The sequence below is a fragment of the Plecotus auritus genome (assembly GCF_963455305.1).
Source record: "Plecotus auritus genome assembly, chromosome: 1".
In the NCBI taxonomy this organism is placed as follows: Eukaryota; Metazoa; Chordata; class Mammalia; order Chiroptera; family Vespertilionidae; genus Plecotus; species Plecotus auritus.
The window spans coordinates 54,525,124-54,551,583 of NC_137770.1; the positions used below are offsets into that span (position 1 = coordinate 54,525,124).

The 26,460-nt window shown below is 41.0% G+C and overlaps 1 protein-coding gene across 3 annotated transcripts in view; it reads left to right on the forward strand.

Moving 5' to 3' along the window:
• Positions 1–26,460, forward strand: part of RORA (RAR related orphan receptor A) — a 714,961-nt gene that overhangs the window by 517,895 nt on the left and 170,606 nt on the right. For all 3 annotated transcript variants that reach the window (XM_080669992.1, XM_080669991.1, XM_080669994.1), the window contains one exon: positions 19,373–19,402. In XM_080669992.1, coding sequence (XP_080526118.1) covers positions 19,373–19,402 — 30 coding nt within the window. The remainder of the gene's footprint in view (positions 1–19,372; positions 19,403–26,460) is intronic.

Sequence of the window (26,460 nt, forward strand, 5' to 3'; positions counted from 1 at the left end):
TGAGACTTGATGAGAAAAGAAGTAAGTGCTTCTTTAAGCAGCTCCTAGATTTATCTTGTCAATATAAGCGATAGGAGGGGTTTTTTGTTCTGTTTTGTTTTGGGTGTTTGTTTTTTGTTTGTTTGTTTGTTTGGTATGCTTTAGAAAAGAGATTATGTGTGTGCATGTGGGTGTGTTAATTTAAAGCATCGTCTGCTTGCTTCATTATGTCACCATCCACACTGTTCCTTTATGATAGACAGGGTTCATCTATTCCCCTGCTCTAAACTTAATTACTTTGCAATTAATTCTTTGTTGAAAATAGCAAGGCTCCTAAACTCAGAACATCTCATTGTGAGAAAGGCTGTTTATGGATAGAGGTCAAGAGGACGTATTGGAATATTCCGCAGCTCCGCCACAGATATCTTGAATGAAAAACGGCAGGAGAGAAAAGGCCCCTTTCCAAACAGCGTGGCTGTGGAAGGCGAGGGCTTCCTCCCGAACACACTGAGCTAAGAATGTTAAACATAGCACCGTAGAAAATCTTATTCCGATCATCTTAAGGAGCTAGCCATTTTTAGGACCTACTTTACCCTAAGTGAGAAAACTGAACCTCTAATTAGGCATTTCTGTGTGAGACCGGCTCACCTTCTCTGTGAATTTTCTAACTTCTGCAATCCCCTCTCATCTTTGGTGCTCCGTATCTGAGCCTCTTCAGAAACTTAGCATATGAAGCATTTTAGTATGTGTCATGGTACTTACAGGAGGATAAGGCGCTCGCTCAGAGCTGCAAGTTTCTTAAAGGCATTCATTTTTTATTCATTCAGCAAATATTCAGGAGAGCTTTTCCAAGGAGCTGCTACGATGTGCCGTGCACAGTGGCACAGGTTCCGGATCCAGAAAAAAAAGATGTTCTCGTACTTCATTGGAAGGAGTGATGTTTTATATCCTTGGGAGGGAGGATGTGGGGGATAGAATGTGCATGAAGGTTGTGTACAGACAGAAAGACCAAAATAACACAGTATGAAAGCTGTAGGAATGGTAAGCAAAGAAAAGGCAACATTCGGGGGTAATTTAGAAGAGGTGCCCCTTCCTAGGGGTGTATGTAGACCGGCACCTGGGTTTGTGAATGAAATATACCCCGCCCATCCCTTCCCCAGTGTTCTGAAGCTATAACCAAGCTGCACAACAGACCACAGCAGGCCAGGTTAAGAGTGCAAGGGGAGAGACAACCACCCCAGCATGTGTGTGTGCATGGAGAGGAGTGGGGGGAATTCCTGGCAAAGGAAACAGAAGACCAAAAATCTATGAGGCCTTTGAGAACATGGACCACTTGGCAAGCTGTACAGGCTAAGAAACCAGTTGCTTTTCTTCAGCGTTATATGGGAAAAATGTTTATTGCTGGTGAAATACATCAGCAAAAAGATTCCTGACTTTTTTTCTTGTCTTGTCTACTGGGCGGTTCTTTTCCCTTCATGAAGTAGGGTGATGACTAGATTATCCTCAGTTCCCACATCTTTAAGGACTGAGTTGAGAGTACGCCTGTTCCCTTTGAGTGGAATGAAAGATTTCCCTTAGGCATCCACACATCGGCTCTGCTTCCTCCCTTTTCTGCAAAGCTAGGGATCCCAGGGATCGGGGCTCTGGTCAAACAGGATCGAGGTCACCACCCTGCTCTCCTCTTACAGAAACACATTGCTGCCTAAAATCGCGTTCTGCAATACCTCCTTGCTGGCAATTGCCCTGGCAAAGGGGAGTAAAAAGGAGGGGTTGTTGTATCTCAGACACTTTGAAAAGAGTGAGAAATAGTTATTCAAATCCCATTTGATGGCCACTGTGCACATTGTTCTTCCCATGCGCTGGTTTTTTTATAAAGTACCTGCTTCCCCAGCCCCTGCCTCCCTGACCCGACCTGCTCCTCCTGTTTCTCCTAATGAGCACAGTTCCCTATCTGGGTAGGGCAGCCCACTCTGCAAGGTCCTTCCTGTCTCTGACCTCCCTGGCTTTCCTCCTGGACAGAAAGCAGACCAGCTCAGGGAATAGCAGCAGCAGTGACATGTCATGGTCTATTCACGTACTTTATGTGAAATCAGTGAATGGCACCCTTAGCTTCTGGAATAGAATTCTAATCTAAGCAAACTTGGGTAAATAACACACAGAACCTTTTTTATAGAATCAACTCAATTTGTTGGTAAGTATTAAAATATCAGCAGTAGTTTTCATTGCAAGCAAATACTAAATATACTAAGGATAAAAGTGAAATTTTCTATTGTGCCGGTGATCTGTTACAGAGAACGTAAGTGTTGGTGCTATGTTCTATGCTTCTCTTATTATAATTCCCATTTTACAAAGAAATCAGGAAACATGCTCAGGTGCACTCAGGGAAAACAAATTTAAGAAATGGATGCTCCAAATCTTAATGTTGGCCTCATTTTCTTAACAAGGGGTGAGTTCACTCAAATTTACACATACAGTTTTGGGCCTAGAATTTGGCTGCAAGCCTTTTGATATTCCTGATTTTTTTTTTCTGACAGGACAGACAATACCTCATTTGGGAGAAGAGCAAAAAAAGGCATAAGACAGTCGGTGTATTGTTTGGACTCAAATTTTAAGAAATGGAGTGGAATAATTTACCTATAAGCAAACCTTGAGAAAAGTATATCTAGATAAATTCCATTTTCAAATTTTAAACTAAATATGAAGAATAAAAACATAAAATATTTTTTAAATATAGGTAAATATGTTTTTGGAACAAAGTCTTTAAAGACATACAAGTAAAGGCAGAAATCATAAGTAAAAAACTAACTAGATTTGATTTGATTTGATTTGATTTGATCCTACCCCATTAAGTTAAATAATTTTATTTGCGTATGTGGGAAAAAACAACCTAAACAAAATTTGGAAAGAAAAAAAAAGCAACATATAATTAAATTAATTTTACAGAGTTATTATAAATTGGCAAGTGAAAGACTAATAACATAATACAAAAATGAGCAGAGATTATGAATAGGCAATTAACCAAAGAGGAAATACAAAAGTCAGCAAACAAAACAATCTCATAAGTGAACAAAAAAAGTATAAATTAAAAGAAGATACCTTTTAGTGAGTTCAGTTTCAGGATTTGTTTTTCATGATAATGTTTAGTGTTGGTGAGGGTGCACACGACTCCAGGAATTATAAACTGACAAATACTTTATATAGGGCACTTTAGTGGTTGATATTCAGTTCTTTAAAAAAGCTATACTTTCAAGAATGCAATATTTTTTAAATTATAAATGCCAACAAAGATATATGTAACCAGAATATTTATAGTAGAGCTATTTTTAATAATAAAAAAATGGAAATGCCATAATGGGCTCTGATTATCAATAAGTGGTAGGACTAATAGGACTTCTAAACTCTCTAGTTACTTTTTATATTTTTATGTAGATTTTCTACAGTACGTATGCATTACTTTCATTTTTTAATGATCAATGTATCTTTAAAAAAGAGATCGGAATGCTCCCACAGTGGCATGTCAGAGAGTGGGCAGGCAGTGGACGTGGCCTGCCTCTGGGGAGAGGAATATTTTACCACTGACATTGCTTAGAATTGTCTGCCTTGGCAACAATCAAAACCAAACCAACTGTTAGTCAGCTTTTTACCATTTTAAAACTGTTATTGCTTAAGTGATGTCAATCATTGCATGCTTGGCAACTGCTCCCGCAGCCTTGTCCCCTGCTTGGTGCAGGACTGTGGCTGCTGAAGCGGCTAGAAAGAAAGAAGGAGGGGTCATGCCTCAATCTCAGCATCGAGTATCTAAGGATCACTTGAAATCGGTATTCTAGTCCAGTTTCTACAGTAAAAGGCATAATCATGTCAGGACTACAGACACGGCAGCATGCTCCCACCTTACCTCGGTGATTCCACTTCAGGGGTGGAGTGGCATCCTTTTCACTTTGGAGGCTCTTGTGTTCTGCGTGGAATCCCGAGGGAGCCTCGTGGGTCCTGCCGCACAGGATCTTCACAAGGGAGAGCTGTGGCTGACTGAGAGGTGTAACTCGGCGGCTCTATCCCGGAGGACCCGTGAACGAGATACCATATCATATGAAGGGCTATCCCCGCAGGCACCCTATAAATTTATTATAAAGCACTGTATTGTGCAATAACAAAATAACCTATGAAATTGGAGGAAAGTGTAAAAATGAGAAATGTATGTCTCTTCAGGGTCACCCTGACAACCCAGGACCACAGGCCGGATTTCATTAACACAAGAGCAGGCCTTGTTTTATTCAGAACAGACAGGAATACTGCAGTGCGAGTGGATCTGAAGTTTCCAAGGTTTGGGAGAAGAAAGTAGACACACGTCAGCCGACTTTTCTAGTAGCAAATAGCAAATGTGGACAATTCTGTAGTTTGAGGCAATAAGAAGGGCTGATTAGACCATGCTCCCTTCGCGTTTAACATCCATTTTGTAAAAGCTCCTGGGGAAGATCATATTTGGGCTGGGGGCTGCACTGGAAGGCTAGGGTGGGGAGGCCTCATATGGGGAGCTGTGTGGGATGTACAGCATCTAACTGAGACTTGTGATTTTTTTAAAAAAACAATATGTTAGGGATCATGTAGCTCTTTAGATGTTTATTGTCCCAGCCGGCTTGGCATTTAGTAATTTTTAAAGGAAGTCATAAGGAGAGGTAACATGTGCAATATGGTCCTTACTCAAAATCCTACAAAAAAATCAATGCATAGCCATTGGAGCAGCTATCAGTTTGTCGGAGCTGAGAAATCCCTGCCCCTGTTTATTGTGCCAGCCCGTCAAGAGTGAGGGCAGAGCACAAATCCCTTTCAGAAACCAGGCCCTTATTTTCCCTGGTGAAACCCCTCGGGAGTCCCGGGAAACAGTGTTTCTGTCCCAGTTGCTCACCTTACATGCAGATACTGTATATCTACTCTGTAAGTTTCATGAGCGGACCAGCTCCCACTCCGTAGGTTGATTTGAAAAATGATCAGAAGGATCACTACTGTGCCCTTGGAGAATCCAGGCGCCTCCAGGGCTGCACTGATTTTAGGAAAACCAGGTCTTTATCTTTGCTTGTGCTCCCCCTCGGCATTTGCTTCCGCAGCAGTCATTTTGCAACAGCGGTCTAATGCGTTAAGGATTGCAGGCGCTGTTCCTGGAATTTTGACTCCGCAAACGTTAAATGGTGAGCAGGTCAAAGGCGGCAAGCGATGTCAGGTAAAGCTAGGACTCTATGTAGCTGGGAGCCAGGGAGGATAAGCAGAGGCACCCCCACAGAGGTAAACCAGATGAGGGGTACATGATGAACAGACTGTCAAAGACTTATGTGGCCCGGCCGTGAGCTGGGAGAAGAGGACAGGGAGCCAGATAGAAAAATTTAAAGGATAGGAAATCAGCCCAGCCTGAGTGGCTCGGTGGTTGAGCACCAACCTAAGAACCAGGAGGTCACTGTTCGATTCGTGGTCAGGGCACATGCCGGGGTTTCAGGCTAGATCCCCTGTGTGGGGTGTGCAGAAGGCAGCCTATCAATGATTCTCTCTCATCATTGATGTTTCTATCTCTCTCTCCCTCTCCCTTCCTCTCTGAAATCAATGAAAGAAGGAAGGGAGGGAGGGAGGGAGGGAGGGAGGGAGGGAGGGAGGGAGGGAGGGAGGGAGGGAGGAAGGGAGGGAGGGAAAGAAAGAAATCAGAGAAATGTGGGCCTCTGGTTTGTTACCTTCCTAGAATCAGGGAGTGGTTATATAATCCACACCAGCAGCTTGAGGGCATTGGGCTAATAGTTAACTTAATTTTTCTGGTATGTCCTTTTTTTTTTTTTCTGTAAGTCAACCTAAGCAGAAAGAAATTAGAACTCTCCTCAATGAATCAAACGTGGGGAGGGGCCAGCCGGGAGGACCAACTCCCCCTGGATGCTGTTCCTGTTCCCCAGCTCCTGGGCTGCATGTCCAGTGCAGGGGGAATGAATGGGTCCCATTAGTGATCTGATAGGCCAACTCCTTCAGATGAAGGAGACTGTCACCCTGAGAAAAAGGTGGCCCTCGCAAAGTAGCTGACAGTGCCACTCGTGGCAGGATTTCACTGTCACTGTTAAAACTATATAAAATGATGACTTACAGTAAGGCTCAGAGTTTCCGCATAATATGTAATAATAATAAGACTTCTGCCAGCTTAGAAGTGGTGTCAGGATTCTCCGCAGGGCGGCGGCTTATCTGAGGCCCGGTGGTCGCAGAAGCAGGGCCTGGTGCCAGACTAGCTGTCTGAGGCTGATGAGCTCTGACGTTGGTGCTCCTGGCTCAGTTGTATTCATTCTGATTAGTCATTTCTGCCTTCATTTGCTGGAACTAACATCCTGAAAGTTTCCTTGCTTCATCTGTGTACCTCTTCTAGCCATTTTTAAAGACTCCTTCAATAAGACACCAGTATGACTCTTGGGGGAAAAACATTAGAACCTGGAGGACACTGAGTGGGCTGAAAACTTCCTGGTGTCTGAGTTCACAGCCACCCGACCTTTGTCATATTGGCATCAGGGGATGACTTGTTTTATTTGTTCTGTTGCCATGGAAACTGAGGCACAGGTTTCATTTGTGCAAATTAAGAGTAACCGAATTGGTTCTCTTCATCTTATAGAAGCTGAAGGAGTTATTTGGAATATTTAGATTATGTATAAGGATCTTTTAAAAATGCAAATTAAAAAATCAAGATGTTTGTAGGGGAAGATACAGGGTGTCCCCCCAAAAATATACACACTTTAACAGCTGATAGCTCAATTTTGAAAATGAAACATATTTTAATAAACACCTCCTTTATAATTATTCAAAGTGTTTGTGTACATTTTGAGGGATACCCTGCCTATAAGCAGGAAGAGATCCCTGTCACATATATTCCTTGATGGACACGGGCACTTGAATAAAGTCAACAGGACCTCTAGGATGGAAGGGAATATGCTAAGGGTTGGGCTAAATTAACATAGCCTGCATTTTTTTTCCTGTGCCCCCAAAACACATTTTGCTTCCAAAGCTCATGGATATCAAGAGCAGTATTTGGGCTTCATGGAGAGAAGAGATGACTTCTAGGAACATAAATGGGGCTGGTGCAAAATGGTATTTGGGTCACCAGTTGAGGTTTCAGCTGACACTCATACTGCAGGCTCTGCCCCCTCAGCACCATGAGGAGGGACACTATCGCTATCTTCATTGCTGTTGTATCCCCATCATCTAACATAGTGCCTGACAACAGGGGCAAGGAGAGAACAGACAAGCATGCAGCCCGCGAAAGGCAGTATACAGGGATGGGCAAAAGTAGGTTTTCAGTTGTTCATATGGAAAAGAACACAATAATTAAATAATTAAATAATTAAATAACATAATTAAATAATCATACAAGAATAAACTCTGTGTTTCCCAAACTCACAACTGCAAACCTACTTTTGCCCACTCCTGTATAAGGCAAGTCTGAACAAATTTCACTTTGAGCTGAAAGATCAGATTGATCATACATTGTTCATTCATAAGATGCTCAAGTAGTTTCAAGCTTTCCTTTGGCACTGAGCTCAAATTAGTGATAGCTCTGAGATTAGAGGTAACTAATGCTTCCTCACTGGATAGGGGTTGATTTCCAAATTCATAGAGGCATTGAGAGCGTTTTTATGCTGTGTGGGTGAAAGGGCAGAGAGTGGAGCACATGGCTCTGTGTGGCAGAGTTGATCCACTGTATGTGGATAATTCCATAGTGGTCCCATCTCTCACCCTGACAGCTAGGAATGTCCTCAAGGCTTGGACCAGTCCCCTCCAGCATCTTGCTTACCAGTACAAGGGGGTAGAACGGAGGGTCACTTACTTACACAGCAGTACAACATCTGCACTGCACAAAATGAGAAAGGACTGCCAGAGTGTAAAGCTAGGAGAGCCTACTAGTGAAAAAGTTGATGCTGGTAGAAGGGAGAGCCCGCCACAGGGTTTTTGAGCCAGGATACAGATGTGCATCTCGGATGGGTTTTGCTGGATGCCTTGGCTCTTGATGTGGGCTTGGGAGGAGCACATAAAGGATTCCCAAAAGAGGAAATACTGCAACGACCACAGAAAGTGCCGCTGACTGAACTCTGGCCCTGGCTCTGCCACATGGGGGCCAGTCGACTTTGAACAAGCCCCTCCATCTTTCTGACACTCATTCTTCTCACTGAAAAATAGCTGAACAAAATCTTCACTCCTTACTTCACAGAGGGAGAGGAGGAAATCAGAAGTGAAATTGAAAATATGCTGTCAACTTTGCAACAATGGATACACTGTTACAATGGTTAACTGCAAGTTGCCCTTGAATAATCTTCAAGTGATTAAAAATGTAGGACACACACACACACACACACACACACACACACACACACAAACTGATGGGGAAATGCTACATCTAGTTTGAATGAGGATCAGATTGCTCTTTTGAATGATGAATTGAAGTTATCTGTAAAGGGGCTGACCTGCAAGTTAGAAGCAGCCATATGCCTTAAAATAACTGCTTAAGAGAGTAGCAGGATTTCTCAGGTTCTTGTTTGAGATCATTAACCAGGGGATGTCTGATTCTGTTTAGGTTTCTAGATAGTGGCCTGCTTTCAAGAATGGCTGCTATTCTATGCCACCGATGGGACTTTTATCCAGTCAACAAAACATGGACTGCTGAGAGCAAAGAGAACCTAGCGAAGGATTATCCAAGAGGGCAGACCCATTAAAACTATAGTAAAAAGGTAGCAGAGGGCCAGGGGAGAGGAAGGTGGGATTCAAAGTCAGGTCCGATTTATTTTCTACCCCATGCTTTCTTCACACAGCCATACCAAACTCCGTATTCCCTCATCAGCCAAGGAGGTTATGTTCCTAAAATGTATCCTAGCTGACAAAATCATGATTGGGAGCGATTAAGACTCATTCAAAACAAGAATGTAAGGAGGAGAAATGAAAGGTATTAAATGTTTCTTTTCATAAACAGGAGAAGATGGATGGCTAAATATGTATATTCTGAAAGTACCTGCTCTCCAAAGCACTAGAATCACTCTAGGGAGTAACACTCTCCCTCAGGAAATGCCGCCATTGCATATGCAGATGCACAGTCACAGTCACTCACACACTTAACACCAGGAAGACTGAGCCTCTTTGTAAAAAGTTTCCCAGCCATTAAGGACGTTTTATTATGAAATTTCAAACATACACACAAAGAGAGGCAGCAATGCTATGAATTCCCTAACACCCAACATCCAGACTGAACGCTTTTCAAGATTTTGCCACACTTGCTTCTTCTATCGTTTTTTTCTTTGCTGGAGCATTTTAAAGCACATCTCAGACATAGTATCATGTCATTCCTGCATGTTTCACATTTCATTATGCAATTCCGTGCCTGCTGTACTCACATTCTCCCTCATTTTCTTTTCAGGGCCACTCAGAGGGTTTGTAATTGTTACTTTGTTGTTTTCTAGACCCATTCTGTGACATACTAGTAAACTCACTTTCCCTTTCTGTTCCACTCCGGGAGACATGACCTGGACCACGTGGTTCAGAAGAGTATGAATCAAGAAATGATGTTATGTATTCTATTTAAGAAGAATGACCCCAAAGTCACATACCAACTAATAATAATAATAATAATAATAATAATAATAATAATACAAGGATTTAAAATCTGGGATATACAAATAGAAAACAGAACTATCTTTAAAAAATAAACACTAAGTTTGGCTATTGATCCCAGTATAATTCAGTGCAATGACATCCTGACTTTTATTTTTAAATCACTGTGACTAGAAGGGAGATTGCTAAACACAGGTTAACCTCTAAGCTGTTAAAGCTAAGAGCCCTGAGTGCTGAGGTCATTGTTTTCAAAACTGCTTTCTCAATCTCAGAAATGGGAGAGTTAAACTCTCCTAAATTCCCATGTATGAGGAGTTGTGCAAGCTCTTCTTGCTAGAGCATGTGGTTAAGAGGGAATTTTTCTGCAGGTTCTTTATTATGCCAGAGCCAATGTGAGATTAGCTTTACAAGTTAGGTTATAACCTTTACAGCTTCTGTGTTGGGACTCCGTTAACAAGATCATAAAGATCTTTCTACCAGACGAGGCCGTATGTGCCCTGTGTTCTGTTCTGGTAATGACCAAATTGATTTTATCAGAAGTGTTTAAAAGTGCCATTTTAACTTTCCTATTGATTGTCTGACCCCTGGGTCCTGCGGTTGGTGTGTGTTCTCTCCCCTCTCCCTTTTATCTGTAGCATTCCTTTCATATTTTTCTCTTTTGCCTGGGCAAACCTTTCCTTCTGTGTCCCCTGACCATCTCACTGAGCACTTGCCTCACCACCTATGTCCCCCTGTGTTCTCCGTATATTTCTAGAGGCCTAGGCTTTGGGCTCACAATTGGCAAACTAGATGTGTGGCTTTTGGAAGCCTCCCATTCATTTATTTGACCAATTTTCTTGAGGTTCTACTATGGGCCAGGTACCATTCTAAGCACTAAAAATACAGTGATAATCCAGGAACATGAAGTCGCTAACTTTAAAAGATGATATTCTATTAACAACTATTTAATAGAATATCACAAGGAAAGAAGTAAAGTTGAGAAAAGTGGAGAATGGGGAGGGGAGCACAATTCTAGAAAAGCTGATCTGGGAGCACTCTGGAAGGGGTGACATCTGAGCAGAGATCTGAATGGAATGTTGCTGCATATTTTTTAGTCTTTTTTCTATACAGTTTGTCTAAATTTTTTTCTTCTTTTGACAGAAGTAGAATCACACTGTGCTTTGGAACTTTGACTGCTTTTCCCTCTTAAGACAGCTAGAACATCTTTCTGTGCAATTAACTTTTCACTCTTTTAAGGATGGCAGAGTATTCCATCATGTAGACATACTGTGGTTTATGTAACTCACTCTCTGCTGTTGACATTTGGATCGTTCCTCCCTACCATTTTGCTGATAGAAGCAATGCTGTGATGAAAACTTTCTGAGTACATCTGTAATTATTTTCAGAAGCCTACATTCTAGTGATTGAATTAAAGAAGAAAATAATTTCTCTTCTTTTTAGAGATGAGGAAACTGAAGCTCAGAGAGATTATTTTAGCCAAACTCATACAGGGGCACATGGCAGAGCTGAGACTGGAATCAGATTTCCGGACTCCAACTCTCACGTGGGAAAATAGGTTACCTAATCTAATCACTATCTGCATAGACAACATCTGCGAGTGCAAAGGAAAGGCCTTGGTGACTACTTTCTTTTCTTGAATTGTCGCCAAGGAGTGGCCAATCCAGACAAACTATGTAAAATTCTCTCGGCAGAGGAGAGTAAAGGGTCTGCAAATACATATTTCATTGACATTTTCATCTTTCTTCTTCAAGATGATAATAATTTTCAGAACTCCTTCACAGACCCGTGACATCCTGTGTTAAGAAATGATTGAAGCCACCTCTCCATGTCTAAGTATGTAGTTCTATCCCACTGGATCCTGAGGCTCTTAGTGTTTATCCTGGTTCTGACTGTGGAACTCATCCCCTCCCATCCCCGACCCCAAATTAGAACCAAATTCCGATTGTTTCCACTTCAGCGGGTTCCCTCTTCTTTCTAGGCGATTCAGGACATAAGTGAATCCCTGGAGGTGTTTCCTCTTTTGCCATAACTACATCCCTGGTATATCCAGGCTTTGGTTTTAGGGTAGCTGCAGACCAAGTGAAATTTCTTCAGTCATTACTTGCCTGGACCTGGTAGGCTGATCAGGACCCATGCTCCAGGAGGCATGATTTAGTTACCTACACAAGGGCATAAGATGTGAAAAATGTTCATAGTGCCTGACTTGCTTTGGGGCCCAGCTCTATAATCTCTGGGTCATCCTCACCCAACCAGTTCTGGTAGCTTTGAGCGTGTGGATTGCAGCTCTGGCCACGTGTTAGGCAGCATCCAGGCAAGTCACTTACAGACAGTTCAAGTCGATACCTGCCCCTATTCGTGACAAAGATAAACAATTTCAACAGATTACAGAGGTACAAAAAGTAAAGCATTTCCTGGAAAAGTGTGGTAAGAACTGCTGATTTTTACCTGAGTCGTACTATTTACTTATAAGATAAAACTGCTCAGTTCTAAAAGGCTCAGCTGGAAGTGTCCATAGTTGTCATTTCCTACATTCCTGCTCAGAGCGCCAAGATCAAATTTAAGACAACCAGGTAATATCTAATGGGTAGCTCCGTTTTCCATATAGAGATTCAAAAGGGGACATTTGAAAGAGCAAGGATTCATGTTATTCTTACTGTGCATGAGTGCTAGTCATGCATTTGCCACCAGCAAGCCATAGGAGGAGAAATTTTGCTCTTTAGGTATGGACTTTTCATCATACATTGAATGGTAAGCTTTAAGAGACAAGGTGGATATTTCCCCCAATAAGCTGAATCTCAAAATTTCTTTCTAGGATAAAACTGAGGTTCTCTTTATGTTGACTTTGCTGGGGGACCAGGAATAAGGATTTATCCTTGGAACTGGTTTGTCAAAAATAAAGGCAGGACTTGAAAGAGGATATAGCGCTGACCCGTGTGTCCAAAATTAAAAGATATTTCTGAGTACAAATGCAGGACATATGACCTAGAGATGAAGGAAAGTTATACATATTTTTTTAATTCAAAGAACTGAAAAAAAAGCCCTCTTATCCATACCAATAACCATTTTCAAACTAAAATGGCATTTTTTGTCATTTTGTAAAAAGCACCTTGATTGGTAAAAGGGCTGAAGTATTATTACTGAAACAGCTCAACCTAGGCTCACATCTAACATAAAAGAAGGCTCACATTAAAGTATTATTTATCTTCACAATTAGTATTTCTAAATGATTTTTAAAGGCTTTTTATGCAATTATTAAATGTTTGATTGTTGGAACATTGCTAATTCCTTGATGCCTTCTGCCTGTTGTCCTTGGTCCCTGCAACCCTGGCACATCATTTATTTCTCTTTCGAGTGAACCCAAAGCATTAGTGTCCATTAAGAATTTTTGAAACAAAGTCCGTAGATTACTTGGAGCACTTTCAGTCATGTGTACTGATTATCATTAATAGCTCCTTTGTCCTAGACAAGGACATTGTTTTGTAACATCATGTTGGTAAGTTCCTGATCGGCTGCGTCCCTGGTCCACCTCCTGCGTAGATACTCTCCTGGGTGATGTGAGGGATGAACCAAGCTCACAGGACAACTCAGGAAAGGGGCAGGGGGCACAGGGCCAGCACAAAATGGTATTTTGTTCTTTATGAAACAATTGTCAGCCATTAAAAAGAAAGAGCCTAGCCCTCACCGGTTTGGCTCAGTGGATAGAGCGTCAGCCTGTGGACTGAAGGGTCCCAGGTTGGATTCCGGTCAAGGGCATGTACCTTGGTTGCAGGCACATTCCCAGTAGGGGCTGTGCAGGAGGCAGCTGATCAATGCTTCTCTCTCATCGATGTTTCTAACTCTCTATCCCTCTCCCTTCCTCTCTGTAAAAAATCAATAAAATATATTTTAAAAAAAAGAAAGAGCCTAAATGTTGGACCTTGTTTCTTAGCTAGTGTTCATGTGCTACATTTAAGTTGCTGTTTTAACTACTAGCTTCTTATAATAAGGCATCAAAAACAAGTACAGGTAGGAGCGATTGGACCCAGGAGACAGCAACTTTCTGTGCAGGATGCTTACTGAGAATATGGTGGGAAGGAGGTTATGTGTTCCAGATTTTGTTGTGAAAGTTCTGTCTGAGCTCTCAAACCTTCATTTACCAGGTTATCCACCTGTTTAACAACATTGCCCTAATGGGCATGCCTGTCCCCGCCCGTGGGATATCTCTCTGCTTATCCTGTGCAAAGTGTCTGCCTTAGAAACATCTTTAGTGGAGAGGGGACAGGTGTCTATAGGGACACTATGCTGGGTATGAGAAATCTCTCTTTTTTTTTTTTTTAAATATATTTTATTGATATTTTACAGAGAAGAAGGGAGAGGGATAGAGAGCTAGAAACATCGATGAGAGAGAAACATCGATCAGCTACCTCCTGCACACCTCCCACTGGAGATGTGCCCGCAACCAAGGTACATGCCCTTGACCGGAATCGAACCCGGGACCCTTCAGTCCGCAGGCCGACGCTCTATCCACTGAGCCAAACCGGTTTCGGCAGAAATCTCTTACTGGTCTTACTCTAAACTTATCAAATAGAATTTTATCTCCATTCTATAGAGAAGAAAACGAAGGCTTGGGGAGGTTAAGCCATTTGCCCAGGAACTCAAGGCTTGACCAGTGAGCATCTTTATTAAAGCCAGGCGTCTAGTGAGGAGGGAGAATAAGGCTTATGAAGGCCTTCAGAGTGGGAGCCCTCCTTTTCTAGAACTTAAACTGAGTCCATGTGTGGGGCTAGTGTAGACTCATGGCTAGTTGGCCAATTACAGATTTTGTTGATTTTCCTTTAGTATATCTCCCTGTCCCTGCCATACAAACTCACTTGAAATGTGAAAACATTGGCATATTTTAAAACAGAAGGAAGAAAAAAAAAGAAAAACTTAGCTGCATTTTATTTTAGGTATTCTTTACTGTGTTTTTTTGTTTGTTTGTTTTTCTTTTTGTTTTACATTCTAGCACAGACCTTATCCATGTTGGAAATATGTCTTTCTCAACAACTGTCATTTTGAAAGAGGACAGGAGCAGAAATGCAGGCTGAGTATTTGCAAAGTGGCAGAGGGGCATCTCTGTGGCTGGGGACCAGTCCGGAATGCAGGCCTCTGGAAACTAGCTTAGCAATTGGCATGTCTAGGGAAGAGGAAAGATGCCATTTCTTACCCTCCCCCACCAAAAAAAAAAAGAAAAGAAAAAAAGTTAAAATAAACTTGGTACCCAGACAATTGCCTAGAAACCAAGAGACAATAAGAAGTCCATCAAGGAAGTTAATTGGTCCAAGATCTGGCACTGATTGGAAATATCAGATCACATTCCTAAAGTGCTCTGCTGCATGATGACTATAACTCTGCAACTACTGATAACAGTGACAGTGATAAATTCGTGGCGTTTTCATTACATTGCCTTTGCTTTACTGGGAGGCATGGCGGGCTAAATAGAGTCAGGCAGTCTTGCTGTATTAGAAGCCCTGCTTTGGGTAGAGTATTCATGGAGACTTTTCCTCTTAGCTTTAAGAGTATTAATTTAAAACTGCTGTCATATTGCTAAGTTAGAAATTAAAGCATTTAACTGGAAATACTCTCTCTCTTCTCTCTCTCTCTCTCTCTCTCTCTCTCTATATATATATATATGTACATATATATATATGTATATATATATTATATATTATATATATAATATATATATATACATATATACATATATATATATATATATATATATATATATATATATATATGTATACTAGAGGCCCGGTGCATGAAATTCATGCACTGGGGTGGGCGGGGGGGGGGTCCCTCAGCCCAGCCTGTGCCCTCCCATAGGCCCTGGGGATCGGGCCTAAGCTGGCAGTCAGACAACCTTCTTGCAGTCCGGGGCTCTCACAGTCCAGGACCCCTTACTCCCTACCTCCCGCCTGCAGTGGAGGCAGGAGAGGCTCCTGCCATCACCGCTGTGCTCGCCAACTGTGAGCCCGGCTTCTGGCTGAGCGGCTTTCTCCCTGTGGGAGCGCACTGACCACCAGGGGAGCAGCTCCTGTGTTGAGCATCTGCCCCCTGGTGTTCAGTGCACACTATAGTGACAGGTCGTTCCTGGTCTTCTGCTGTTGGGGTCAATTTGCATATTACCCTTTTATTATATAGGATAATAAGCAGAGAGATATATATACTAGTATATATATATATATCTCTGCATATTGCTTATCCCATGCAAAGTGTCTGCCACATATATATGAGAGATAGAGATCAGATCTGAGTGAAATATAATATAAGGAGTCTTGCAACTTTATCAAAAAGTACCATTTTTCTCTAGCCCAGATAATTTTAAAATATCACCCAAAAGAAGTGTATCTTTTACTTATATAACCTTTTGTGGGTACTGCCTTCTTTCTTCTTTGGATTTAAAGGCAGAAAGGAAAAAGTTTCAGGTGGTTACCTTTGATTGTGAGCTCCATCAGATGTTGTACAGCAAGAAATAGACCTGGCAGCCTGTTGCTTAGAAAGAGGAGGTTTGGTTTGATAGCTAGAAAACAGGGCGAGGAGCCGTTGATCAATGAGCTAGAAAGGAAAATAAGTATCGTGCAGTTCAACCACCTCATTCGACCGATGAGAAAACTGAGGCCCAGAGAAGTTAAGTGACTTGCCTAAATCACCCAGCGAGTTCACTTTTGGCTTGGGGTATGTTAGTGCTTTGCATTTAGGAAGTTGGTTCCACCCCATCACTGTGCTACAACTCCATGAAGCCCCTGTGTCTGTAGAAAGCAGTACTCTGCTCAGTGGCCTGTTTGCGAATCTCAGGGGAAGAATCACGGTGTCCTTCCCAGTCATTTGGAAATGAACCTAAGCCTTCACAACATCTAGACTGGGTTTGACACCCTTGGGTGGTGGTGATCTAAGTCCTTCGTCTGTGCTGGTCAGCAGCCCACTTAGCCCACCTGCCAGTGAGCAAGTAGCTTCCCTTGAGTTCAGAGAGTAAAGACTCCAGTGGAGTTCAGGGCCTAGAACAGAGTACACTTGCTTTTAGGAAGTTGGTTGTCTGTCTCATGCTCTCCTCCATCAAATATGAATTTTGAAGTCAAGAGCATTGATCTCAATACCAGAGTCCTAGGTCATGAGTCAGTGTGAAACACAGAAATATCATCTATTGACCCCTTTTAGCCCACCCCACCCCCTGCCCAGACCTTCATCACACTATTACCTGTTTACTCTTTTGAAAGGCACTCTCTGTACCACGGTTTTAAAATATGTGCCATGGACACACTTCCAGTCTGATATTAGCTTCCTGAAAAGTTTTTTATTATGCTAACTAAAAACTTCCCTGGCCTCAGCTGATCCGTCTGCGAAATGAGAAGGAAGTTTCTTGCTTTTTTCCCACTTCTGAGGAGTCAGTTACTATGAAGTTCTAGAACTTGTAGAGAGAAAGGAGTGGCACGAATTCAAGGCCTTAGTGTGATCACACTTCTTATTTGTCATGACAGGAAGAGGAAGGGAATTACGATCTATTTTCTGATCGTTCCATTCAATTTGTCTTTTGTGTGTTCATCGTTTTCATTTATTGGCTTTTTCTAGGAAAATAGAATTTTGTCTTCATAATGGATATCAAGTAAAATATGCTCAGTCCTATCTCCATATTTAGGAGCTGTGATGCATTTAAGAAAATATATTGCTTTTGTGAGAGGAGTGTGTTTTTTAATCCTTTCTCTATGAAAAATGTTTATTAATTGATTGGTATATTCTTCATTGTATATAATATATAAAATTCATGTTGTATTTGTATAGGTTTGGGTTGCCCAGTTAAATCTGAACTTCAGATAAACACCAAATTGGTATCTGAAATTCAAAATTTACTGGGTATCCTGTTTTTTAATCTGTTAAATCTGGCAACTCTTATACAGATGTCTCCCCCAATTATTTCTATTGGTTATTAATTGGCAGTTACACAAAACTGAGGGACCGAGTTCATGTTGTTGCTAAAGTCATGCTTTCTCCCAGGGACAGAGAGGAGACGTTTCAGCTCCACGCGACTGTGATCTCAAAGAGCAGGTAGCTTTCCTGGAAAGAGTTTCTAAATCTATTATCAGTATAATCATCATGGAAATATTTGATGAGAACACTGCATCACGCTGTATAATACATTTAAGTAGAAAAGTCAAAGCAGTAGTATTTTCATCAGGCCTTTGGGCGTCAGGAGAAAATAGTCCCACACTCAGCGAATATAGATAGGTCTGTCTTGGGCTGTGTTAAATCCAATTGTGTGGAGGTTCTGAATAATCAGGAGCGACGGCATAAGCACTTTCTCTTCAAAGTGATTTTACAGAAAGCATTCTTTCCTGAGGAAGGTACACACAGAGCTCTCATACCAGTAATGCTGAAAGAGCACTAATGTATCAATTTATGGGCGCTGGTGTCATGAGCTGGAGCTGCAAATTGTATTCAGATTTTAAGCTCCACTCGCAGTTGCTGTTGAGGGAAGTTCCCTTCTGTGATCATGCCTATTTCACCAACTACTGGAACACTGTTTTTGTTCCCTTGGGGGGGAGAGAGCCTGCAAGGCTCTTTGCAGCAAGTTCTAACTTCACTTTGCGACGCCAACTCAAACATGATGAAAAACAATAGTTAGGTTTTCCTCACTAAAAGGGGGGTGGGGGGAATTTGAGTTGGGCTATGTAATTTCAGCTTCCTTAAGTAAGTCCTTTGGAAAGTTGTGGGGGGAACAAATGTGTGATTTTGGTCTTGGCGTACAACTTTGGAACTAACTTTTTTTTTTTTATGTCTATCGTGGATTTTCAGAATAGATTTCTTCCCTGTACCATATGTTCCATAGCTCAGTGATAAGTCTGATGTGGGTGCCAAGTTTTTCAACAACTTTTACTTTCCAGAGGAGGGTTAAATAGCTCTCTTAATAACTTTAAAGAAAAAAAAAATTCAAGGTTTACCGCAGTTCTTAGTCACAGGCTAAATGTTTTCAAGCGTTTTATGACTTTGAGCCTACTTGGTCTGAAGAATATCCTCCAAGAAGAAGGAAGCAGGAAGCATTCAAAATGGAGTCCTTCTGAAAAAAGAGATAGTACCGTTGGCACTGAGCACGCGTGCATGTTATCTTTATGTGGTCTCAGGTGCCTAATCTTGCTTGGTTGCATTTCGTCACCTGCTCTCTGTAAATAATCTTGGAAACATCAAGGGTGCTGAGTCATGAATCCATGTTGTCATTCAGTCCATGTTCATTTCGGTGCCGTGTACAGTGAAGTCATTCTCCTTCTGACCCTAACGAGTATGAACAGATAGGTGCATTTTGTGGATGTATTTTCCCTCACCATTAAAAGTGATGCTTCAGACGAGCAGGAAGAGTCATGTTCATTGAAAAGTAAACACAGAATCAATGGCCATAGCAAATTAATTGCTCTGTTGTCTGGGTAGGTTGGCATCACTCTCCTGAGCCTTGAATCTTCCCCACTCTGCCTATAAAGATGATTGTCTCCCCTATTTAAAATAAAAAAACAAGAGTTTTCTCTCACCCTGTTTAATCACTATCTGTGCTACTTCCTTTTACCGTGGGACCTCTTACATCAATAGCCGATGCTCGTTGTCCCCGTTATCCATGGTTGCATTACGCTGGGGTAGGTCCTGTAACGCCGCCATGTAAGGCTAATCCTGCTTCTGCATCACCATCTCAACAAAATGTGTTTCTGAATAGACTGTGCATGATGTACATTCCAAGGAACACACACAGGACACTTTCTTACCTTTGTCATTATTTCCTCTCTTCTAGGTATCTCAGTAACAAAGAAGACGCATACATGTAAGTAATGCTTTATTTTCTTGTCCCAAGTTTTCTGAAGAATTGGAATTCGCATATGTCTGGCTGCTGTGACCCTTCAAGTATAAACTAATGTTTCAGCTGTGATCCATGGTCAACAGAGGTCATATTTTTCTACCTGTAGTGGTTGGAAGGGGTACATTTCCACCTGTGTGTGCTGAGTGTGTGTTAAAGAGAGTCTAGGCATATTCTGATGAGTTCTAGTGATTTAAGCCATTAAGCTGTAGAAAAATCATAAAATCTAGCTGGGAGGATCAGTTATTTACCTACTTATCATTCTTACCCTGGATCCTTCTTAGAAGAGTTATGTTTCTAGGAAACATCACCTTGATTTCTTTTAAACTTTGGTCTCCTTTTCCTCACCACTAGTTCACGATGCAGGCTGTCTTGTACTTGTGTCTGTGGAGCAGAGATACTGACTGGGAATAGGTGCTGTTGTTTGACCATGAGTGTGGCCTCCAAGGGCCCCGGTTAATGGCATCGGCAGTTTGATGTGGAAATGTGCGCTGGATTTATACTCTGTACTCATTCCCACTTCTCAGGTTCAACTGCTTTCATCAATTGCCTTCATTCAAACTGTACCATAAGTTTGCAAACTCACGTCAATGTAAAGTGTTGTGATTTTCAATCTGAGCAATAATGTTTGACTGTGCTTTGAATCTCAGGATGAAATGAATATACCATTGATGCAGGCAGTCAACGTTCACTGTACTTGACCAGCATATGTAGACTTTGAATTAATAGCGTCATTAGAATTTCATAACTATTTTTAGACCACAGATATGTGCTACCTATGAGATATGTTTGGGTATCCTTCTAAGGCAAGGAGTGGAGATATTTATGGCACAATTTAGGACGACAAAGACATGTCCCCAAATTTTTCCTAATTACACTTTAAAATGTTTTTATTTCTTGTGAAACATTTGGGGGAAAAATCTGTTTAACATCAAAATAGTTTATCTTATGCCTCAGTTGATTCTTGAAACCTGCTCTTGGGTTTGTCTGTCTGTCTATCTGTATTTGTAGCAAACAAAAAAGCAAACAAAAAGAAATCCCACTAAATCTGATGGTTGCCTTACTTTTAGGGCCCAGTCCTACAGTCTCCCCACGTTGCTCTCCCAGGGGCTTCAGTGGAATATATGTCTGAGGAAAGATGAAAAGGTCAGGCCTGTAATGGACACACAATCAGAGCAGCACCTCCATCTTTCAACACATAGTTCCAGTTGGCTCTCCCTTCATCAGGGTAGCCTGTGGCCCTTAGCTTTTGGGGGGATGTTTTGTTGTTGTCGTCGTCGTTGTTCTTGCTGTTGTCGGTGCATAATTGAGCTCATGATGACTGAGAGATTGACAGTACAGGAGACTGAAGTCCTCTGTATATCCGCAGGGCAGGCATGGTACAGAGCGCTTCCTTGCACAGCCTTGCCCATGAGCTCGTCCCTGGCCTGGAGGGACCCACTCTAGAGGTGGTAAGTAATTCAGTCTTTCTGCTAGCTCAGTCCTGGGCCTCTCCCAAACAGGGGCGGATGATTGTGCCTACTGTTTCTGGTGGTTTGGGGTATGGACTCCTGGCCACCTGGCAATATACAGAAAGCCACTGACTATTTGCATTGTGACTTGGCTCTTGGATAAGTGAATAGAACCACTAGTTCAACTCCATTGGATACCAAGAGTCCTCCTCAACTACCAGTGAGACAGAGACTGTAGATTTTCATTAATATATAGACTGTCCATCCATAAGGATCTTCAAGGAATTGTCATTCCTGAGAGTAATTTCATTGGTCTGTTGTAGAAACAATTACCTGTGCTTGGATTTAAATTCATGGGAGGATTTAGGTGACAGCATGAGAGTGGTAGCTAGTGATGAAAACCTGAATTTCTAGTAAGAGGCAACAAACTTGGTTGGCCTCCTGCAAAGGCTTAACTAACTCCATCAGCTATCAAGACACAGCCAGAGTGGGTGGATTTTGATTGCCTTTCTAACTAAGAAAATGAGCAGGGAAATTTTTACACATTAAGCATAAAGTAAATGTAGAAAGGCTTAAAATAAAGCTTCCTTTATGTAATTCAAATATTACATTGATAGAAAGATTTAGATCAGAAATCACCGTAGTTTTTTGATTAATATTTTCTCTCATAATTTGGGAAAGGGGCCCAAAATAAAACGGCAAGTCAAGTTGGGCAGCATGGCACCTGAATAGACAGTTGACACAAAACTTTGCACATGCCAAGAAGAAATTGAATTGTCCAAGTTGTGTGTTAGTAAAAGTCTTATACCACTTAAACGTAGAGATTGTTTTTGTCACCACACTCAGCAGACAGCCCATCATATTTCTGATCTTAGCATCTCTACAGGGCCCACAACTTGTGAGGAGGAAGAAAATCAACCACTTCTTTCTCTAATAACAGCCACCCAGATGACTTCTTTAGCATCTGTCAGATTCAGCTTGAAAACGGAACTGTCCAAACTTGCCTATAAGTTGTCTTAAGATGTTAAATTCCAGCTCCTCTTAAATCATCTTGACATCTGTTCTTCAAAAAGTTTCACTATCAGTGAAGTGTATGAATTAATTTATGTCCTGTCTCACAACTTCCATTTTTAGCCAGGGTTCTGGAAACCTTGGTCAAGGCTTGACTACATAATCATCGACAGCTCAAGTCACCCCCCATTAGCACTTTCAATCTGGGTTTCCTAACTGCCCTCACAGAGAGATTGTTCAACTTACAAATTAACATGTACAGTTGTAGAATATATTATCAGACCAGAGTGTCAGCTCACAGGTACACCAGTCAGAGGTGCAAGAACTACAAAATGAACCTGAATAGTTGTGACACCTGATAATATTTTAGGCCACCTTATTACCTGGAAAGCACAGGTATTGCTTTTCAAAAAAAATGTTTTAATAGAGTTGAGCCAGAAATTCCCAGGAAAGGAAATCTTATTGTTTGCTTCAGAGGACTCCATAAGCATGATCTTTGGAGAACTCATTCTCCTGAGTTCCTGAGAAGAGAACCTTTTGTGTTTGTCATTAACTTTACTTGACCAGTGGGAAAAGACAAAGCTTTGGGGCTTCTAGTACCAAGTCATCAGGACCAAATTGGTCAAGGAATTCTTACATTTTTGCTGTTCTTCAATTGTTGATTGGAAATATTGCTGTTGGTTTTGGGTGTGGGAACATAAAAGGGAGTTATTACTTGTAGGATAGGAACATACTAGAGAAATTTTACACTGTGGTATAGAATTTCAATCCAATTTTTGTGGTGATAATATAGCACCTGTATTTGGTTGGACACTTTCAGGATTGCTTTTGCTATGGTGTTTCACAAGTTTGTTCTGGTCTCTTTCCTGCTGAAATAGTACCATGTGGAGAAGTATCTTTTTCTTGAAATCCACTGCTATATTGGTTTTTCCTATTTGCAAAGGACAACTGGTCATTGGTCCTGACTTCTACCTTAATCTAATTCTGCTTCAATAATTCTGTATTCACTAAAATGTTAGAATATGACAAATATGGAGGAGAAGTGAAAAATGCAATAGGTCATCTTAACTGCTTCCAGCTACTGGGAAGTTTAGCATCATGGATTATAACTTTAGGGATTATATCAGCCAGCCCATCACAGATCACTAAGATACCTGGTAGGCTTCCTGAAGCAACAGATCATTGTTACTTCCTTGTGTTCTCATCCTTGTTTATACTCCTTATTCTTCCTGTTTTAGTCTGTTCTGCTTGCTTTCTTCCACATTCAGAAGCAGGCACTTACAAACATACAGAAACTGCAGGTTATTCAGGAAGCAGTCAGGAAAATGTGTCCTTTTTTTCCAATTTAATGTCACCTTTCCCCAATAAATAACAAAATAAAATATGCTTCCAAACCCTCCAAAATATTTTAATTATAATATGAATTGCCATTAAAAGGTAAATCAGTACATTTTGTTTGGCTGTAGCAGGCTACTCCCTAAAATATAAAATTAAAATACTGTATTATTTATAAAGAAATTTAGTCCTCAATAGAAACATATTTTTGAAAAAAAATATGGATAGTTCTTTGAGAAATAATCTTTTATACCTGTAAAAATAAAAAGTGTTCATTGCAACCATGTAAAGTAGAATAGATTAATGTATTCACTTTTTACCCTTAGAGACTTGGCTTTGAATTTGACTTAGAGAAAATTGGTTTCAAGGCCTCAACCTTCTCTCCTTGGGCATTTGTTGACATCATAAAACCAACCCAACAGTTTGTCGCCATTGTTGTCATTTACTCAGGAGGTCCAAGAACAAGAATAACTGTATTTTCTGGTGTTCTTTTCCTTTCCTTGAGGCCATGCCTTTTTATTATAGACTCTTAGCAACCCAAACTTGGGGCTCACCCACATTATTTTCACAGTCCAGGAAAACTCAAGAACCATTCTTGGCAAAGCTAATGGAAGGTGCTTTGGTTGTATAGTTAATAGGTTGCCATGACAACCCATGTGACTCATGGCGTGACTCACAGCAATTATAATTCCAATTGCTGGCTGGGTGTTTATTAGGAGAGACCTGAGAAGAAGCCACTCTGAAGTTCTTTTAGTAGGCTTTCATCCAGATCCTCTCTACGCATTGACAGCAGTCAGCAAAAGAGAGAAGCAAATGCTCATAAAGAAGCCAAAGGATTGATTTCTTAGCTTTCTAAGGCTACTGGCCATCCCAGACATTAAGCTTGCATGAGGATGGGCTTGTTGGCCTCTTAGAGGGCTAACCAATGGACAACTGTTTATTGAGGAATTACTGTGTGCTGACAGGTTATTTGCCCTCAAGGTTGAAGGTGGGAACTTGGTGTAGGAAGGGGGAGATCACATAGTCACAGAAATAATCTGAAACACAAACACCAAGTGTACCATTTTCAGAAAATTCAGTTCACACTGGAAAGCAAACTAAGCTGGAAGTGTGGAGAGGAGAAATAAATTAGAGAGACCCTCCAGGATTCTGATGCTGTGATCCAAGAATACAATAGCATTAAAGGGAAAGGGGAAGATTGAACCTTGGGTGCAAAAAAAAAAAAATCCCTCCTGCTCATTTATACCCATTCTCACCCAGAGTAACACCTCTTCAGTCCCTTCAAAGTCAACTAGTCCAAGGAAGTAAAAATCCCCCTGTACTGTCTGGAAACATATTGCCTTGTTTAGACTCAGCCTGTATGACTAGAGCCAAGTCCTCCTGAGCTTAACAGGATTTCTCTGCCTCATCATAATAAGATATAAATGGACTGCGCTTGGCCCTGCCAGTCAGTTCTTCCAAGGTAGAAGTTTCACATAGTATTACAACCCACAGTTTATGGTGACAATCTGTGAATTCCATTAAAAAAAAGAAGAAGAAGAAGAATAGTTAACTGTTTCCATCAGAGCATCCAGCTGATTCAAGTTTGCTCTGTTAGATTTCAGATTCATGAATTGGACTGGGACAAAAATTATTTGTGTTCTGATTTCATAACAAGGGCTTAAAAGCGTGTGTTGAGATGGTAAAAATGGCTCTTCAAAATCAATGACCACTACTAGGGAGAAAACAGAAGTGGCTAGCCTACCACGTACTGGAGTATACTTGATAGATTTATTATATGTTTAATAAAACTCATACACAATTGGATTGATCTTTAAAGAAGAGCTGGATGTCTAATACTCCAGGCATTACATTTAGTGCTTTCTATGCATGACCTCATTCAATCTTCTCATCAGCTCCGTGAGCTTTGTACTACATGCACCCCCATTATAGATGAGAACATTTATCTTAGAGATCAGTAACTCAGAGAAGTGAAAAAATTTCCAAACCCATCCAGCTGGTAATGGGCAGGGCCAGGACCCAAAATAGAGTAGGGTGACTCCTTGCATGTACATGAATGCCACACCATTATCTCCAATATCAACATTGGGTAATCGTTTGGGAGCACTTACTGAGTGCTAGATGCTTTTCTAAGCACTTTTATAAGCATTAATTTATTTAATCTTTACCACAATCTTGTGCTACTATCCCCACTCTATACTAGTAGATGAAAACTGAGGCCCAGTGTCCTACAACTAGCTAGCATGTGGTGGAGCCAGGATTTAAAGCCAAGCCACAGAGCCTCAATGCTTCAACAAAGAACTTCATTCCTTAGAGTGGTCTTTCCAATCTGAAATAAAGGAAGAAAGCCAAGCGTAACACAGTCATTCTTACAGTTGACTCAGATTTTCTTGTATCACACAACTATTCACCTATGAAGGCTTCAAAGGGTGGCGAACCAACTGATTTCAAGAAAGGGGAGGTTATTCCCACTACATGAAAACCTTTATTTAAACAAGGTAGTCTACTCGAAACTATGCAACCTTCTTACCTTAAAACGATCATTACTTATCTTTTTAACAATCTAACCTAATTCATGAAAGAACAGGCATCCACGTAATGTCACTGTTCATACAACTCAACTAATTCCATAATAAAAATATAGTTCAAAGTGGCCACTTCTGCTTCTAAGATAGTTGTGTTTCCCACGCTAACCATAATGTATGTTTCTTACAGCAATTTTCCACTGCAACATAGCCTTCAGTGGACATTCGTGAGATTTATAGTAAATGTGGGCATTATTCGCTTGTCAGACCAACTTGATAATTCATTGCTACTAAGAGGTGGTATCATTCAGGATACTGTGGTTTCTCGAAACCTAACCAAAAACAAACAAAACCATCAAAGCTAAAAAAAAAAAATGCCTAGGGAACAGAGATTCATATCCAAAGGGCACATAAGAGAATTAAATATCTAGGCTTTGAGTATGATTAAGAACACCTGAATTTAGGATTGACTGGCTTTGCATTTACATCAGCTTCTCTCTTTGCAGCCAAATGAATAAAAATGTAGGAGAAGCAGGGGTGCCAAAGTGTTTGAAATATGAAGAACGTATTGGTCTGCATTCACTTTCTCTATAAATTACATGACACTTTTTTACACTAACTTTAGTGTATCTGTAGTCCCATGGCCCTTTGGATATAACTGATGTCCGTATCTGTATAGTGACTAAGGTTTTATTTCCAAGCT